This window comes from Leptonotus elevatus, chromosome 2, assembly GCF_054856555.1.
Source record: "Leptonotus elevatus isolate MCC_2025b chromosome 2, RoL_Lele_1.0, whole genome shotgun sequence".
Classification (NCBI taxonomy): Eukaryota; Metazoa; Chordata; class Actinopteri; order Syngnathiformes; family Syngnathidae; genus Leptonotus; species Leptonotus elevatus.
The window spans coordinates 31,617,572-31,633,590 of record NC_141240.1 but is presented as its reverse complement, the minus strand read 5'-3'; the positions used below and the strand labels follow the sequence as shown (position 1 = coordinate 31,633,590).

General features: G+C 40.0%; 1 protein-coding gene across 2 annotated transcripts in view; it reads left to right on the top strand.

The window, feature by feature from the left end:
* The first annotated feature begins 852 nt into the window (after window positions 1-852).
* The window catches only part of glsa (glutaminase a), a 16,730-nt gene continuing 1,563 nt past the window's right edge, over window positions 853-16,019 (top strand). The window contains exons 1-17 of one of the 2 annotated variants that reach the window (XM_086068085.1): window positions 853-1,203; window positions 4,326-4,416; window positions 5,620-5,738; window positions 7,031-7,160; window positions 7,235-7,314; window positions 8,777-8,940; window positions 9,891-9,949; window positions 10,294-10,326; window positions 10,562-10,620; window positions 10,691-10,757; window positions 12,572-12,622; window positions 12,699-12,875; window positions 13,806-13,937; window positions 14,135-14,227; window positions 14,361-14,422; window positions 15,411-15,487; window positions 15,573-15,636. In XM_086068085.1, the coding sequence (XP_085924211.1) occupies window positions 998-1,203; window positions 4,326-4,416; window positions 5,620-5,738; window positions 7,031-7,160; window positions 7,235-7,314; window positions 8,777-8,940; window positions 9,891-9,949; window positions 10,294-10,326; window positions 10,562-10,620; window positions 10,691-10,757; window positions 12,572-12,622; window positions 12,699-12,875; window positions 13,806-13,937; window positions 14,135-14,227; window positions 14,361-14,422; window positions 15,411-15,487; window positions 15,573-15,636 (1,664 nt within the window). In that variant the 5' untranslated portion in view covers window positions 853-997. Of the gene's footprint in view, window positions 1,204-4,319; window positions 4,417-5,619; window positions 5,739-7,030; window positions 7,161-7,234; window positions 7,315-8,776; window positions 8,941-9,890; window positions 9,950-10,293; window positions 10,327-10,561; window positions 10,621-10,690; window positions 10,758-12,571; window positions 12,623-12,698; window positions 12,876-13,805; window positions 13,938-14,134; window positions 14,228-14,360; window positions 14,423-15,410; window positions 15,488-15,572; window positions 15,637-16,019 lie in introns of both variants that reach the window. The other variant, XM_086068084.1, reaches the window with a different exon arrangement.

Below are 16,019 nucleotides of genomic sequence, written 5' to 3'. Positions count from 1 at the left end.
TGATGATGATGATGGGTTGCCGTGGCAATGGTTGGAAGTGGGCGGCTCCACGGTGCTGGTGGTGGGCGGCAGCCAGCCACTAAGCAACGTGGGAGGGATCTGCAGAGCGCACCCATCACCCTCACTTTGAAAGCTTTACAGAATGTGTGGGTGTAGAAAAGATGTGATTCCATGTGCAGGGCATTTTTGCACAATAATGAACTTTGGGAGGTGAGAAAAGTGGCAGTTTTCTTGACAATTTTCACATCGCGCATTATTCCAGACGCTAAAATTAGCAACACCACTTGCAAATATTATTTAGTATCCATTCACGGATTGTTGGCAGAGATGTGTTATCTCCCGAGAAAGCATTTCCATGTTAATATAAAATAGCAGAATATCGGACTTTTAAGCCAAGTGTACCAAATTTTGTGTGAAAGCAAAATTTGATGATTCATAGATATCCAAAAATAACGTTGCTGTGGGAATGCACGTTTGGCAGAAGCTATTTATATAGCCCAAAACGTCTCAACGGTGTCTGACCAGCAGGTGGGGCTGTTGTATATAATGCTGCAAACTAGATTTGCGTCCGTCTGTTGAGGATCACATGCGTCATGCACATGTTGTGCACTACCTGAATCGCATCTCGAATTCGGTGCATGTGCCTAACAATTGTATCAAAAGCAATCGTTTTAAATTGAATCATAAAATAATGACATCCAAAATATTCGGCTTTTCATTAATTCATCCGAGTTTAAATACATGAAATGCATCTGTAATAGGAAATGCTCAAATGATTGACGGCTAAATTGACCAATCGTATTGCGAGTACAGTATTTTCCAAGAACCAATCAAAATCCGTGTATATTCTAATTCGGTTGAAGAGAACTGGTTGTCCATTCGCCGGGAGCCCGTTACTCAGTTACTCCATTACTTATTGGTGTTATTCCTTCGAACGCACTCCACTTCTCGGGATCATTCATTTGTTTGCTCTTTACGCTTTGTCGACGAGATTGAAATGTTCCATTTACGGCCAACGCTACTGCTCAAGGAGATATTTCAGAGGCAGCTGAAGCGACATTTGGCAGGGGGAGTCCACGCTCCACCTGCAGCCGGCTACTGGAGCCGCTCTCCGGCCAGGGCGACACAGCAGCATGCCGCCAGAGGCTTTTGTTCCAAAGCAGACGGAACCGATGAGGCCACCAAAGATTCTTCAACAGACAAGTGAGTGAAGCGATGCGCGTCGGATGCTAGCCATGTACACAACTCCACTGGGGGAAAAGCAGGATTTTATGTAATTTCATGTGAAATATGAATTTATGATTGTAGTAACATTACTATGGAAAGAAGTGAGTTAGTTAGCTCACAATTCCCATAGGTACTGTACAGCTACTGTATTAGCAAGGCCTCTCGAAACGTTTAGAGCGCTAGATGTTAGCTACATGAAAGCTTCAGATTGCTGGAGAAGTGATGGAAAGTAACCAAATACTTAGTTACTGTACTAAAGTAGAATTTTCAAGTATCTGTACTTTACTTGAGTAAAAACGAAAGAAAATGTCATTAATCCGTTCCAGCTTCCCCTAAAAAAAAATCTTTGTCACGCTTTTCATCGCTTTATGATTGTTTACTTTACAAATATAATAAATGGAATGTAAATTCAACATTTCTATGCCACATTTTTAAAATATTTAATTCAACTGTACATTGTTCTGAAGGTATGTTGTAATATCAGTGTTCTAATATGTGATCAACGTAGGAGCCACTTTCACTTTGGATTCACAATAACTTAGACATCAGAGACATAACAGGAAAGCTGACATTTATTTGCCAGTCTCCCTTTCAAACTGTCAAGTCACTGACGTTGCGTGCAGGCATTTTAAACTTCACAATACTGCTTCTGTTATCCCTTTCATACTGCAGTGGTACCTTCATTCACAATTGGAAAACATGGGCAGTTTGAGACCATGACCCACATCAACTTTGCCTGCTCTCTAGCTCAGTAGTTCTCAAACATTTGACACCAAGCAACAGCTAAACAATTCTCAACTCTCCAAATATCACCAACATTAACATCGTTAACATAGTTAAGTGTTCCTAAAAAAATAAATAAAAACAAGGCAAGGGATTTATTCCTAAAAAGTAAATTTAATAATATATTTGCAAGCCACTGCAAAATTATTTAGTTCCATTTAGAATCTTTTTACTCATAGGAAAATACAGAAAACCCCTGATACTGAAACCCCGAACCCTTTGTTTAATCAGTGATTCTTTCACATACCACTGGCAGTATTCATACCACATTATTAGAATCACTGATCTAGCCAATGTGGCGTTACAGTGGTTGTTGGATTTCCACACCTCCATAATTTTTCCACAAAGCAAAATCTGCTTGCTGGCGCAATGCCCAGCAGCGGATGAGTCACTCCCAGATTGATTTCTCAGTCGCTGCCAGGCGGATGTCTTCTCCCACTGTTTGTCGTGAGCGCACCGCCAACCACCACCAGTGCAGTATCGCTCACTTGGATTCAGAGCAGCTGAGCTGTAAAAGTGCTAATGAGTCTTGACTGTACAGATGTTGCAGATGTTCCACTTTTAACCTTAACACGAGCCTCATTAAGGAAATAAGGTTGCTTGATGTCATGTCTGACAGAAACAAAAATACATTTTGGGATTAAGTGATATAAGATGAATGAATTCTGTCAATATACAGGACTATGCAAAAGTCTTTGATAGGCACCATTAGATTTGCTGTTTTAAAAATTTTGCAATGACTATTTGTGCCGTGAATATCACGCGAGGGAATGCATGGCGCAAAAGTAAACAAAGGCAAAAAACAAAACAAAAAGTAGTGTAGTGTTGTGTTTATGTCCGTTTGCCCGTCTGTTTGTTAGCAGGCTCCTTCCTAGTTTGTGGATGATGACTAATAGACGGCGGGTGCTGCTGCTACAAACTTCCACAGAACTGTCAAAAGCATGTTTTGCTCTTTTATTTCCTGTCACAATATCTTATGACAGCTGTGAGAAAGATACTTAACTCATTCACTGCCATTTACGGCTATAGATGTCAAAAATTCATTTGAACTATTTCTATTAGTTTAGCATTTTTTCCCACTTTTGTTAACAAGAGTATGAAAATCTAGCAAAAAAATATTGTACATTTAGAACAGATATAAAATGTGTGATTAATTGGGAAGTCATGCGATTAATTATGGAAAAAAATAAAACTAAAAGAAGAAAAGATTATTAAAAATTAGGGGCGTCAGGCGATAATTTTTTTTAATCATAATTAATCGAATGACTTCACTAGTTAACTCATGATTAATCACAAATTTTATATATGTTCTAAATGTACAATAAATAAATAAAAATCTAGGTTTTCATACTCTTGTTAACAAAAGTGTAAAAAAATGTTAAACCAACAGAAATAGTTACAAATGAATTTTTGACGTCTATAGCCGTCAATGGCAGTGAATGAGTTAAATAACAACAAGAACAAAGCTGCAGGTGGTGTAAGAAATGTGCACAGTATTAAATGCTACAGAAATTGTACCTGTTGTATTGTTCATTGTCGCAAATTCATTAATGTTTTCTGCACATTCTCTTCCTTATGTTGATCTGCTTGATTTTCTTTGTAAGTATCTTTCTACTTTAATTTGACTTTTGCTGTATTTTCCATCAGTAGAAATAGCCCCCTCCCACCACCCCACCGCCTCCTTTAAATAAGCCCATATACTTCTCGAAGTTACTTGGCTCCATTACCTTAACCATCTCCTCCACCTCATCCACCCTACCCATCCACTCATTCCAGTCTCTCCTCCTCAGTATTCCTTTGTCATTATTTTCTTCACTCGGGAAGGAAAAATGTAGTAAGTGTCCAGCTTTGCTTCTCCCAGCACACTGATTTGTCTCCCACGAGGCACTCCAGCAGCCTGTGGACAGACAGCTTTGTGCAAATCCCAATCAGATGTTGATTTGAATCATAGCTGAGTGTCCCCGCGTCCTCCTGACCTAACTAACTCGCTTTGCTGCTGCAAGTACCAGCCAGGTACCGGACCTTACATCTCCGTGGGAACATTTCCCATTCACTATTTTGTGTTGCTTTGTTTTGACCTTCAAACATCACGCCCCAACTGCAACCGCTGCACTGATGCAGACTCTGTTGTGATTGATTGGAAAACTGTGTAAACACGATGAGAATCGCTGACATCTCCCTGGCTGGTAGTCGAGCAATAACATTTTGGTGCACATGATGCAAACTCAACTTGTGATATATTTCACAGTGAGTTTGCCGTTAAATGGCTGGAGTCTCATCTCAGCCGTCCGTCTGTGTGTCTCATGCAGGAGAAGGAAGGCAGGCGTTCTGCCCAGCCTGGAGGACTTGCTCTTCTACACCATCGCTGAAGGCCAAGAGAAGATCCCAATACACAAATTCACCACAGTGAGTCCTAAGAAGTTCTGTTGGAAAATTTCAATGGGAATTTATGGGACACAACGGGAACATACCAGGAATTTACAAAATTGAATGTTGACTATTAATAGTTGGGGGAAATATAATCCTGCATTAATCCTGATGAAAACAAGCACATTCCATGCAAGTGCAGTTGAAGAGCCCGTTACCTGAAAGGCTTTGGTGAAAATGTGGAGGCTTGGCTTGAGAAGGTTGAGGGAAGATTCTCTTGTCATTTCACATTTTGAATGGGATTCCGTTGGTATTTTTGAATGAGAGGGAGCGCAGTTTAGTTAATTTTCCAATGGGTTGGGTCAGGGGGGTGAGTAATATTTAACCCAACATTCATGTTTTTGTTTTCCAATGAAATAATTAATTGTTCAATAAAATATTTAAAACTTGATTATGTTTTATTTAAAATAAATAAAATGCTTTTTATTTGTGTAATTTTGCATGAATGTCCGCTTATGACAATGCAAAATGTTTATATTTATTAGGGGTGTGCCAAAAAATCAATTCTTATAAGATTCGTGATTCTCATTTAGTACAATTCAGAATCGATTTTAAATGTCCCAAAATTGATTTCATTAAAATTATTTTATACTATCTTGTCTTTGTCTGTGTGCCTTTATTTAGAGCGCTGTTCATGTTGTACCCGATTTGGCCACTTAGGGGCAGTGTGGTTCCACGCGGTCTAATACACTGTTAAGTTGTAGCCACATTAGAGAGTAGAAGGAAAAAGTCACGATTAAGTTACTTCATTAAAAGTTGTTTTTTTGCAGTGTGGAGCCGTTCTTTTGAGTGATAAAAGTGCCGCGTTAGCATTAGCGAGTCTGGAGTAGATCATTACGATTCCTTGTACATCTATAGGTTGAAGCAAAAATCACTGTCAATCAAATAATTTTGAAGCAAAAATCGTTCGTAATCGAAAATCGATTCTGAATCAAATCGCAGGCCCAAAAATCGGAATTGTATTGAATCGAGAGACATTCAAAGATTCCCACCCCTAATATTTATGCTTGATTATGTTACATATCCAAAATTCCCCATCTTAAGTTACTTCCCATTGAAATTTGCTGGAAATTTTCTTCTGATATGTTGCAACCCAAGTCTTGACCAAGAAAAGTATTTTTTTCTTTCTTTTTTTTTAAAGCTTAGTCATGGTTAATTATTCATCCCCTCCTCCCCCCACAGGCTCTCAAAGCTACGGGGCTTCGCACAGGAGACCCCCGACTAAAAGAATGTATGGAGATGCTGAAAGTGACCATGAAAACAACCACAGATGGAGCCCTGGATCGACACCTCTTCAAGAAGTATGTTTTTAAATAACACCAACTGACTTGTATATTGAAGAAACACAATTAAAGCTGTTGAAGTCCTTATCCATCGTCACTAATGTTGCTCCCCTGGACCGAAGCCAGTACACAGCCCGAGAGCAGGCATTGTGGATAGAAAAAAATTGTTCTGATGGAGGATACGTGAAATAAATGTTCAAGGGCAGAGTAAAGAGGTCAGACAATAAATGGTGAAAAGACAACATAACAAATATCTGGCAAAGAGGTTTGAACTTAACTCATTCACTGCCATTGACGGCTATAGACGTAAAAAATGCATTTGTACTATTTCTATTAGTTTTAAAAAAAAATCCACTTTTGCTAACAAGAGTATGAAAACCTAGAATTTGTTTTATTGTAAATTTAGAACAGATATAAAATGTTTGATTAATCATTAGTTAACTAGTGAAGTCATGTGATTAATTACAAATTAAAAAATTATCGCCTGACCCCCTAATACATAAAAAAATAAAAATAAGGGGCGTGACTTGACTTGACATGACTTCAATAGTTGACTCACAATTAACCACAAATTTTATATATGTTATAAATGTACAATAAAAACTTTTTTCTAGGTTTTCATAAAAATGTAAATGAAATTTAAAAAAAATTAAACTAATAGAAATAGTTCACATGAATTTTTTACGTTTATAGTCATCAATGGCAGTGAATGAGTTAAGTATAGATCATGCAAATGATCCAATGGTTCACTCGGGTGACATGATAGTTGTTGTCTTGTGGTTTAACTTTCCACCATATGCACAAGCAAAGCAGGTCCGGTATCAAGCATGACGATGTTGCCCGACAGATGACGTCGGCTTGCTGAGCCAGAGCATGATGACGGCTCATGGCTGTGATCCACTGCGTTGTCTTCCGGGGCTTATTTATAGAGCTTAGCCTCATGCAGGAAGCACGTGAGCAGCCGGTGGAGCGCTGCATGTTTTCCCCACAGGGATCCCACGCTACCAGGATTACACTGAGCGATGCCAGAGAGACACAAAATCCCAGCTAGCCGAGACGCTTCCACACCACTGCTTTGTTTTCTTAGTATTTTTAATGGCAGAATCAACTTAGAGCTGAGAGAGAATTTAAATTATTTGGCAATACAATGGGAGAGACGCACACTAATTGACAAGTGAAATTTGGGGGCTTTTTTTTTTTTAAATCTGTCAAAGTCAGACATATTAAGATACTTGGGAACTGATTTTATTTGTGGAAAAAAATGCACAATATGGCTACTTTTAATGCAGTATGTTTTGTTTTATGTGCAGATGTGTGCAGAGCAACATTGTGCTGCTCACTCAAGCCTTTCGGAAGAAATTTGTCATCCCGGACTTTCAACCGTTTGGCCGCCACATGAACGAGTTGTACGACATTGCAAAGAACATGTCTGGAGGGCAGGTGAGCGACAATACAAAGGCTGGACATGGCTGAGGGGAATCATTTGAATATGTTCTAAAGACATTTCCCTGCAGGTGGCTGACTACATTCCCCAGCTTGCTCGCTTCAGCCCAGACTTGTGGGCCGTCGCCCTTTGCACTGTCGACGGTCAGAGGTACAATTTTACTTACAGTGAACCCTGGATTAATGAAGGGGGAAATTAATATCCCAGACCCACCCATGATAAGGACGAGATCAAATAAAATACTTTTGGGGGGTTGTTTTATAGGGGTGGGAATCTTTGAATGTCTCACGATTCGATTCCGATTTTTGGGTCTGCGATTTGATTCAGAATCGATTTTCGATTAAGAACGATTTTGGATTCAAAACGATTTGATTGACAATGATTTTTGCTTCAATCTATAGATGTGCAAGGAATCGTAATGATCTACTCCAGTCTGACTCGCTAATGCTAATTAGCGCGCTACTCGTGGCACTTTTATCAGTCAAAAGAACGGCACCACGCTGCAAAAATACAACTTTTATTGGAATAACTTGATTGTGACTTTTTCCTTCTACTCTCTAATGTGGCTACAACTTAAGTGTATTAGACCGTGTGGAACAACACTGCCCCTAAGTGGCCAAATCGGGTAGCACAAACACAGCTCCAAATAAAGGCACACACAGACAAAGGCAAGATAGTATAACATTTTGGGACATTTAAAATCGCTTCTGAATCGTACTAAATGAGAATCGCAATTCTTATGAGAATCCATTTTTTGGCACACCCCTATTGTTTTATATGGAGGACCTAAACTGCCAAAATTAAAAATAAATAAATGGCTAAATAAATTAATATAAGTGAAACTTGCGACTTGAGTTGCTCGACAACAAGTCGTGGTGACAGTGGACAAGATAGTCGTCCATTGCCGGATCTCTCCATGCAAGCCGGCGAGACTTCCTTGTTCGCCGACCCGCTCACTCGACCATTGAAAGGCAGTTTGCAACGGCGGATTCCAACCCAAGACACGCTTAGGACCGCCCACTCATTTGAATAACATGTCGACCTGGCAGAGCGTCTGCAGCATGAAATAAATAAATGTGAGAGCAGAGCGTTTTTATTGATTGATTGATATTTAATTATATTTATATATTTATTTTTATGTTTATTTTTATATTTTGAATCTCAAATTTATTTGTACTTGTATTTATTTATTTAGGGAGATATATATTTCTTATTTCCATTAATATAAATTTTTTTGTATTTAATTTTTTAATTATATATTTTGTTTTCACTTTTATTTATTTATTTAGTCATTTATTTATTTTATATTTTGGCAGTTTTGGTCCGCCAACGTTTTACACGTCCCACACGCTTTAAACACATTTAATGTTGAAAATGAATGTGCGAAAGGAAAAATGAACAAATAAAAACAAAAACAAAACTTATTAAAGCGCACTTGTTTACCCTTTACCTTCTTTGAATTTTTATCTAACTCTTATTTATGCTGCACTTCTTCTAGTATAGCTCAGTGCTGCCTGCCATGTTGTGGCACAAAGTGGTACTACACTGAAAACTGTACAGTCACTAACTGCTCATGACTGCGTGCTACAATTTATATGCGTCTTTGTTCCAGGCACACGATAGGTGACACCAAGGTGCCATTTTGCCTGCAGTCTTGCGTGAAGCCGCTGAAATACGCCATCGCCGTTCACGACCACGGCACCGAGTATGTGCACCGATTCATCGGCAAAGAGCCCAGCGGCCTGCGCTTCAACAAGCTCTTCCTGAATGAGGACGGTGAGCGAGCACACGAGCAACGTCTCTCTGACTTTCGTGGTCGTCCAAAACAGGAGCAGTTTCTGGAGGTGGGATGAATTATTGATGAGGGGTTGCAATGGGGGCAGCGCGTTGGAGGAGCGGCTAGCACATGTTATCGCCTTGCATCATGTTTGCGTCAATGAAGACTAAATAGTCCGTAGGTGTCAAAGTGAGTGTGCATGGTTGTTTGTCTTTATGTGCCCCACGATTGGCTGGCAAACATTCCATGGCGTAGCTCGCCTCTCACCTAAAGTCAGCCGGGATAGGCTTGAACTTATCCGCAAACCTAATGAGGTGAAGCGCTATAGAAAAGGGATGAACGGATGGATGGGTTGCAACGGAGCAGAATGGGCGTGGTCAGACAACTTTTTTCCATGAGGAATTTTGGAAATAATAAGCACAAAGAAACAAGTTTTGTTTTACCATAAGCACACAGCCATACAAAATAATATAATTAAATAGCATGGAATTACAACAGATTAGTAAGTAGAATATATATAGAACTAGAAAGAACAAAGCAGATCTGATATTTTATTGACATTTTTTTAAATTAACTTATTCACGTCAAAAATTCATTTGAACTATTTCTATTAGTTTTTTTTCTTTCATTTTTGTTAAGAGTATGAACACCTAGAATTTTGTTTGTACATTTAGAACAGATATAAAATGTGTGATTAATTGTGAGTTAACTAGTGAAGTAATGGGAATAATTACAATTACGATTACAAATTTTAATCGCCTGATGCCCCAGATTTTTTAATAATATATTTTTTTCTTTTCTTCTTTTTTTTTTAAATAATATTTTTTTAAAGAAAAGATTATTAAAAATTAGGGGCATCAGGCGATATTTTTAATCGTAATTAATCGCATGACGTCACTTCTGCAAGCGATGTGATTTGTCTGACGCGATCTGGATGTGTGTGTCGCAGACAAACCACACAACCCCATGGTGAACGCCGGCGCCATCGTTTGTACTTCCCTCATCAAGGTAACGTACCAGACAACAAAACAAAGTCAACTAGTCTATCTTTATTAACCCAATGTTGATTTCAATTGAGTTATTTTGGTAAGTTTTCAGAAGCGTGAGATTAGTGCACTCGGGCAGATTAAGGTTATAATCACGCTGAAAGGGGATTTGGTGAATGCTGCATAACCCGGGACATTATGCCTGCGCACGCTCATATTCTCACAAAACATCAGGTCACCTTCAATTACACACTCAAGAGTGCCCCCTGCTGTACAATATAAAAGTGACTTTAACGTGAGGCTTGTATTACGTAGAAGTAGGACTGACTAAAAATTGTGAGTACATATGTTACATGTGTGTTACAGCAAGGAGCCAGCAATGCTGAGAAGTTTGATTACGTGAGTATCATCACCCACAGCTGTCATACTACCACTTTTTTGAAAAGAAGTTTATCACTTGCATGTGCGACAAAAAAAAAAACGATAGTGGTTCCTTGACTCCCCCACGAAGCTCACTCCTGAAAAAATGAAGTCGTGGTTCTTAACTTAAAAATAAATAAATTAGGGATTTTGTAAGTCAAGGTACCACTGCACTCAACTTCTACACCCTGGTGACTTTGAGTGATAACTGCAGGTCATGAACTTCATGAACAAGCTGGCGGGAAACGAATACGTCGGCTTCAGCAATGCCACGTGAGTTCGAGGGCACGGCAATATTTAACTGAGCTTAAGTTGAAGATAATCATTGTTGTCTGTGTCCCAGGTTCCAGTCTGAGCGCGAGTCCGGAGACAGAAACTTTGCCATCGGGTACTACCTGAAGGAAAAGAAGGTCAGATGGAACTCCTTGATAGGAGGACAATCACATAAACAATAAATACACTAGGGATAGACCGATAATCGGTGTCGATATTCATCATTTTATGAATATTGACATCAGCCTCTTTTTTGTTTGTTTTGATGGCCGATATATTAAAAACTGTTATTTTTGCCCCGACGAGCGCTTTTTTCCTCCTTCTGCGCTGAGTCAGCGGCTGTTGACTCCCTGCAGCATTGGCCCGTCCACAGCACCATCTGATTGGTTGCTCGTGCAGTGCTAACAACCAATAAGCAGCAATTAGCCCGTGAGCTAATGGTTAGCTCGCAGGCTAACCTTATAGCCGTTTTTAGCGGCTATTTAGGAGTTATCCCGGGGGTTAGCCCGCAAATTATCAGCTATTTGTGAGTTAGCGTGCGAGTGAATGGTTAGCCCGCAAGCTAACAGTTAGCTCGCAAATTAGCGGCTATTTGTGAGTTAGCGTGTGAGTGAACGGTTAGCCCGTGAGCTAACTGTTAGCTTTATTGGCCTGTGAGCTAATCGGCTAGCTCGCAGGCTAACCTATGTTGAAGAAATATAATCTTTTTCTTCGCGTGTTCGTTTTCTCTCGGGTAGTGAGAATGTTGGTTATTCGAATACAGGCTGGAGATCGGTGAAGAGTTCCTTCAAAGGTTTTATTTTTACAGAATATTCCGGACACAAGCGAGTTTACAGAACATTGCTGCAGCTTCTCGCAAGTGTGAAGTTACAGCGGACTCACAACATTCTTATACTATCTTGAAGGGGCGGTACCACATCCCCCCTCCACCTGGAGTTCACCGGACATGACGATAAGACTTTGAAAACATCATTGATTACAGACACTTGGCAGAAATTGCGACATCACTCACAAAGACACATCCACAGATAAAAGTTCTACTGAGGAAATAAATAAATAAAATCAGTTATGACTAAATCTGGGCAGAAGGCCCTCTTCACCTAATAGCCGTTTTTTAGTGGCTATTTGGGAGTTATCCCAGGGTTAGCGTGTGGGAGAACGGTTAGCCCGCCAGCTAAAAGTTAGCCCGCGAATTAGCAGCTATTTGGGAGTTAGCGTGCAGGTGAATGGTTAGCCCGCAAGCTAACAGTTAGCTCACAATTTAGTGGCTATTTGGAGTTAGCGTGCGAGTGAACGGTTAGCCCATGAGCTAACTGGCTAGCTCGCAAATGAACGGCTATTAGGTTAGCTCGCGGGCTAACCTAATAGCCGTTTTTTTAGCGGCTATTTGGGAGTTATCCCGGGGTTAGCGTGTGGGTGAATGGTTAGCCCGCGAATTAGCGGCTATTTTGCGAGTTAGCATGCGGAAGCCAAATAATAATTGGTGCAAAAGCTGATGGCAAACAAAAAACCTTTAACATGTTGCAAATCACAAAAGCTGTTTAATAAACATGTCCTTGAAGGCATTTAAGCAGTCAATTATTATTTTATTATTAAAAAAAAATTGACACCCGCTTTTTTTTTCTGCAAATGTTTATCGGCTTTAAATATCGATTATCGGCCTCCTTGACTACCGATAATCGGTATCGGCCTTGAAAAAAGCATATTGGTCTATTTCTAAAATAAACACACTTTATTTACGTTTGTGGGTCAGACAAAATGATGTGACGGGTCGGAACTGGTCCCCAGGCCCCGTTTTTTACTTTTGGTGTTGTAAGGTGACCTTGAGTCACATGAAATTCACCCGAAATAAATTGTGACGACTGTGTCCATTTGTGGCTCATCTTTTTTCCTCCCTCCATCCCCAGAGATGAGCTGAGTCGCACGTTAACTCTGTTTTTTTTCCTTGCAGTGTTTTCCCGAAGGAACAGACATGACATCCATCTTGGACTTCTACTTCCAGGTAAAAGATGGGCAGCTAACCCACTCCCGAGCGACGACTTGCAGACATGCTGACAATGTGATTGTTTTGCTGCCAGTTGTGCTCCATCGAGGTGACCTGTGAGAGTGCCAGCGTAATGGCAGCAACCCTCGCCAACGGTGGCTTCTGTCCCATCACAGGAGAGCGTGTGCTGAGCCCCGAGGCCGTGCGCGACACTCTCAGCCTGATGCACTCGTGCGGAATGTATGATTTCTCTGGACAGTTTGCTTTCCATGTAAGTCGCGGTGTCCCGCTGAGGCAGGGGTGTCAAGTTCATTTTCATAACTGGCCAGTGGCCACTGTTATGCTCTATGTTGGTCGGGGGTGTCTTAGGGCAATTAATGATTTTGATTTTCCAAAAACAAAAGAAGAAAGTAAAAAATTACCATAAAATGTATTTGTAATTGACCCCCCCCCCCCCCCAAGTCAGTAGATTGACTTAAAAAAAAGAAGAAAAAAGGCAGGAAAGAAAACATTCAAAAAGTAACTATAAAATGTCCAATAAACAAAAGAAGAAATCCTGAAAATTACTATAAAATGTCAACAAAATTGCCAAAAGTGGCTGAAAATTGATTTAAGAAAAAGCGGGAATGAAAAAGTTCTAAAAGTACTATAACTATAAAATGTCCAAAAACTAAAGAAGAAATCCCGAATATTACCATAAAATGTCCTCAAAAGGAAGAACGGAGGCAGAAAGTTACCATAACAATTTTGACAGAAAGGAAAATACTAAAAATGTATGAAAAATTACAAAAGAAAAAAAATTCCAAAACAGAAGACAAAAGGTAGTAAATTAATGTCTACGTATTGGATGCTGCTGCCATATTTTCGTGTTAGACACATTAGACACCGACATCACAATGTTCAAATGTTTTGCGGCCCCAGACTGAATTGTTGTTATTTATTTGACCTAAAAGGCCTCTTTGGACAGGAAAGGTTGCTGACCCCTGTCTCAGGGTATAACATGAAAAAAGGATCCCCATTTACCTCACGTCCCAACATCCACTGAGACAAAAAAAACATTTTTCACAATGTATTATTGTTTTACCAAAGATGTATGTGTACTAAAACAACTTTTTCATCCACCAATCATCAATTGAGTTTGACACAGAAAACGTTCGAAAAGTGTTTTGCTACAGCTCACATTTTGTCCAAACGTTTTCAGGTGGGTCTCCCGGCTAAATCTGGTGTCGCTGGCGGGATCCTGCTTGTGGTTCCAAACGTCATGGGCGTCATGTGTTGGTCTCCCCCTCTCGACAAACTGGGCAACAGCGTGCGAGGAATCCAGTTCTGCACGGTAAATAAAAAATCTCCTCATAAGAGCAAAGAAATAGACTGAGAGATTATTTTTATTAGGTATTTCTTCCAAATGCCAAATAAAGGTCACTAATTATGGGCAAGCTTGTGCCATGTTGTCATTGTCTGCGCTCCGTCCGTTGTGTGTAAGCACTTAAAAACAGAGAGAGGCCTCAATGTGGTGTCGTCTTGTCGCAGGACCTGGTTTCCCTCTTCAACTTTCACAACTATGACAACTTGAGACACTTTGCAAAGAAACTGGATCCTCGCAGGGAGGGAGGAGATCAGAGGGTGAGATGACATGTCTTGAGATTTGAAAAATGGTCCAGCATGTGCTCTGAGGTGCCACCTGGTGGAAAACAATTTTTCTTTTTCTTTTCTGCTGTTTGCTACTTGCTCAGTTTGTCACTTTGGGTTCTTTCAGGTGAAGTCTGTGATCAATCTGTTGTTTGCTGCCTATACCGGAGATGTGTCAGCCCTGAGGAGGTAATGGCTTCATATCAGAAATTTTCAACGCAAGACAGCTGGATTGGGGAGTAACGGAATACATGTACATGTACCGCCGTTATGTAATCAGATTAAAAAAAAATACAGTTACAGGAAAAAAACATGTAATCAGATTACAGGTACATTTATTAAAAATGGGGATTATTTCGAGGGATTACAATTTCTACGATGAGAGAGAGCGCGACAGAGCGAGAGCGCGCGGGCGTGGAACCGTTGCTACATGTCGGGGAGGTGGGAACGAACGAACTGACTAGTCGTGTCCTCCACACGCGGGCATTTTGAAAAAGCTTCACGGACGGGAGGAGGAAATGGCGACCGGTATTATTCACTGGAACTTACTCAGAGCGGCGAAAGTTTGAGCTGAGAGTCCAGCGGCATGCTACGCGCTGTAGCTTCTTGCTAGCTAACCCGCTAGCCTAAAACCATAATGTGAGTTACTCCTTCCAAACAAATCTTCCTGCCACCAATTCACTATTTAAACATCATCCAAAACATATACACGGCTAAACTTGTGACTGGGATAAAAGTTCACGCATCGTCATCCTCATTAGATATCTATCTATCTATCTATCTATCTATGCTTTCAGTGAAAGCATATGGACATCAATCAATCAACCAATCTATAGCCCTCCTGCTTTTTAATTACACTAGGATTTTTACTATTTGCAAGCTGCCCGGCCGGGTCTCTAATACCCCCGCAAATAGCAAGGGCACATTGTATAGAATATAAATGGTGGTGATATTTATTTTTATTTTGTCTTCATGAGCATACTCGGTATTGGAGTAATCCAAAAGTAATCAAGTTACATTACTTTAATATTATATTACTTGGATTACATTACTAACTACAATTTTTTAGCAGGTAACTTGTAACTGTAATGGAATACATTTTAAAAGTAACCCTCCCAACCCTGGTCCTCGTGGTCCTCCATATTGCGTCCTCTTAGACTGTGTTTTGTCTCGGCAGGTTTGCCTTGTCCTCCATGGACATGGAGCAGAGGGACTATGACTCCAGAACAGCTTTGCATGTGGCTGCGGCTGAAGGTGAAGCTCTGACATTTGCTTCACAGACCTTGAATATTATCAATTGTATATTTTAAAGTACGCTATGTGTCTGTTTGTGTTTCAGGCCACACTGAGGTGGTTCGCTTTTTGCTTGAGGCCTGTAAGGTCAACCCGGTCCCCAAAGACAGGTAACTACTAAAGCAGTCAGTAGTGATTCTCAAAGTTTGGATCGTTTATATTTTCCATTTTTAGTTTGTACTTGAAACAAGTTTTGGATTATCAGCAAAGTGCTCAGGTTTTTTTTTTTAGGTACCCCAGCAGTACTTGTAACAAGTTATGGATTTTCAGCCAAATTCCCATATTATTTTTTTAAAGGTAGTACTCGTAACAAGTTTTGGATATTCAACAGATTTTTTTTTAGGTAGTTTTGGATTTTCAGCAAAGTCCCCAGATATTTTTTTTATAAGGTAGTACAGTACTTGTAACAAGCTTTGAATTTTCAACAGATTATTTATTTGTTCATTTATTTTTTAGGTAGTACTCGTAACAAGTTTAGGATTTTCAGCAAAGT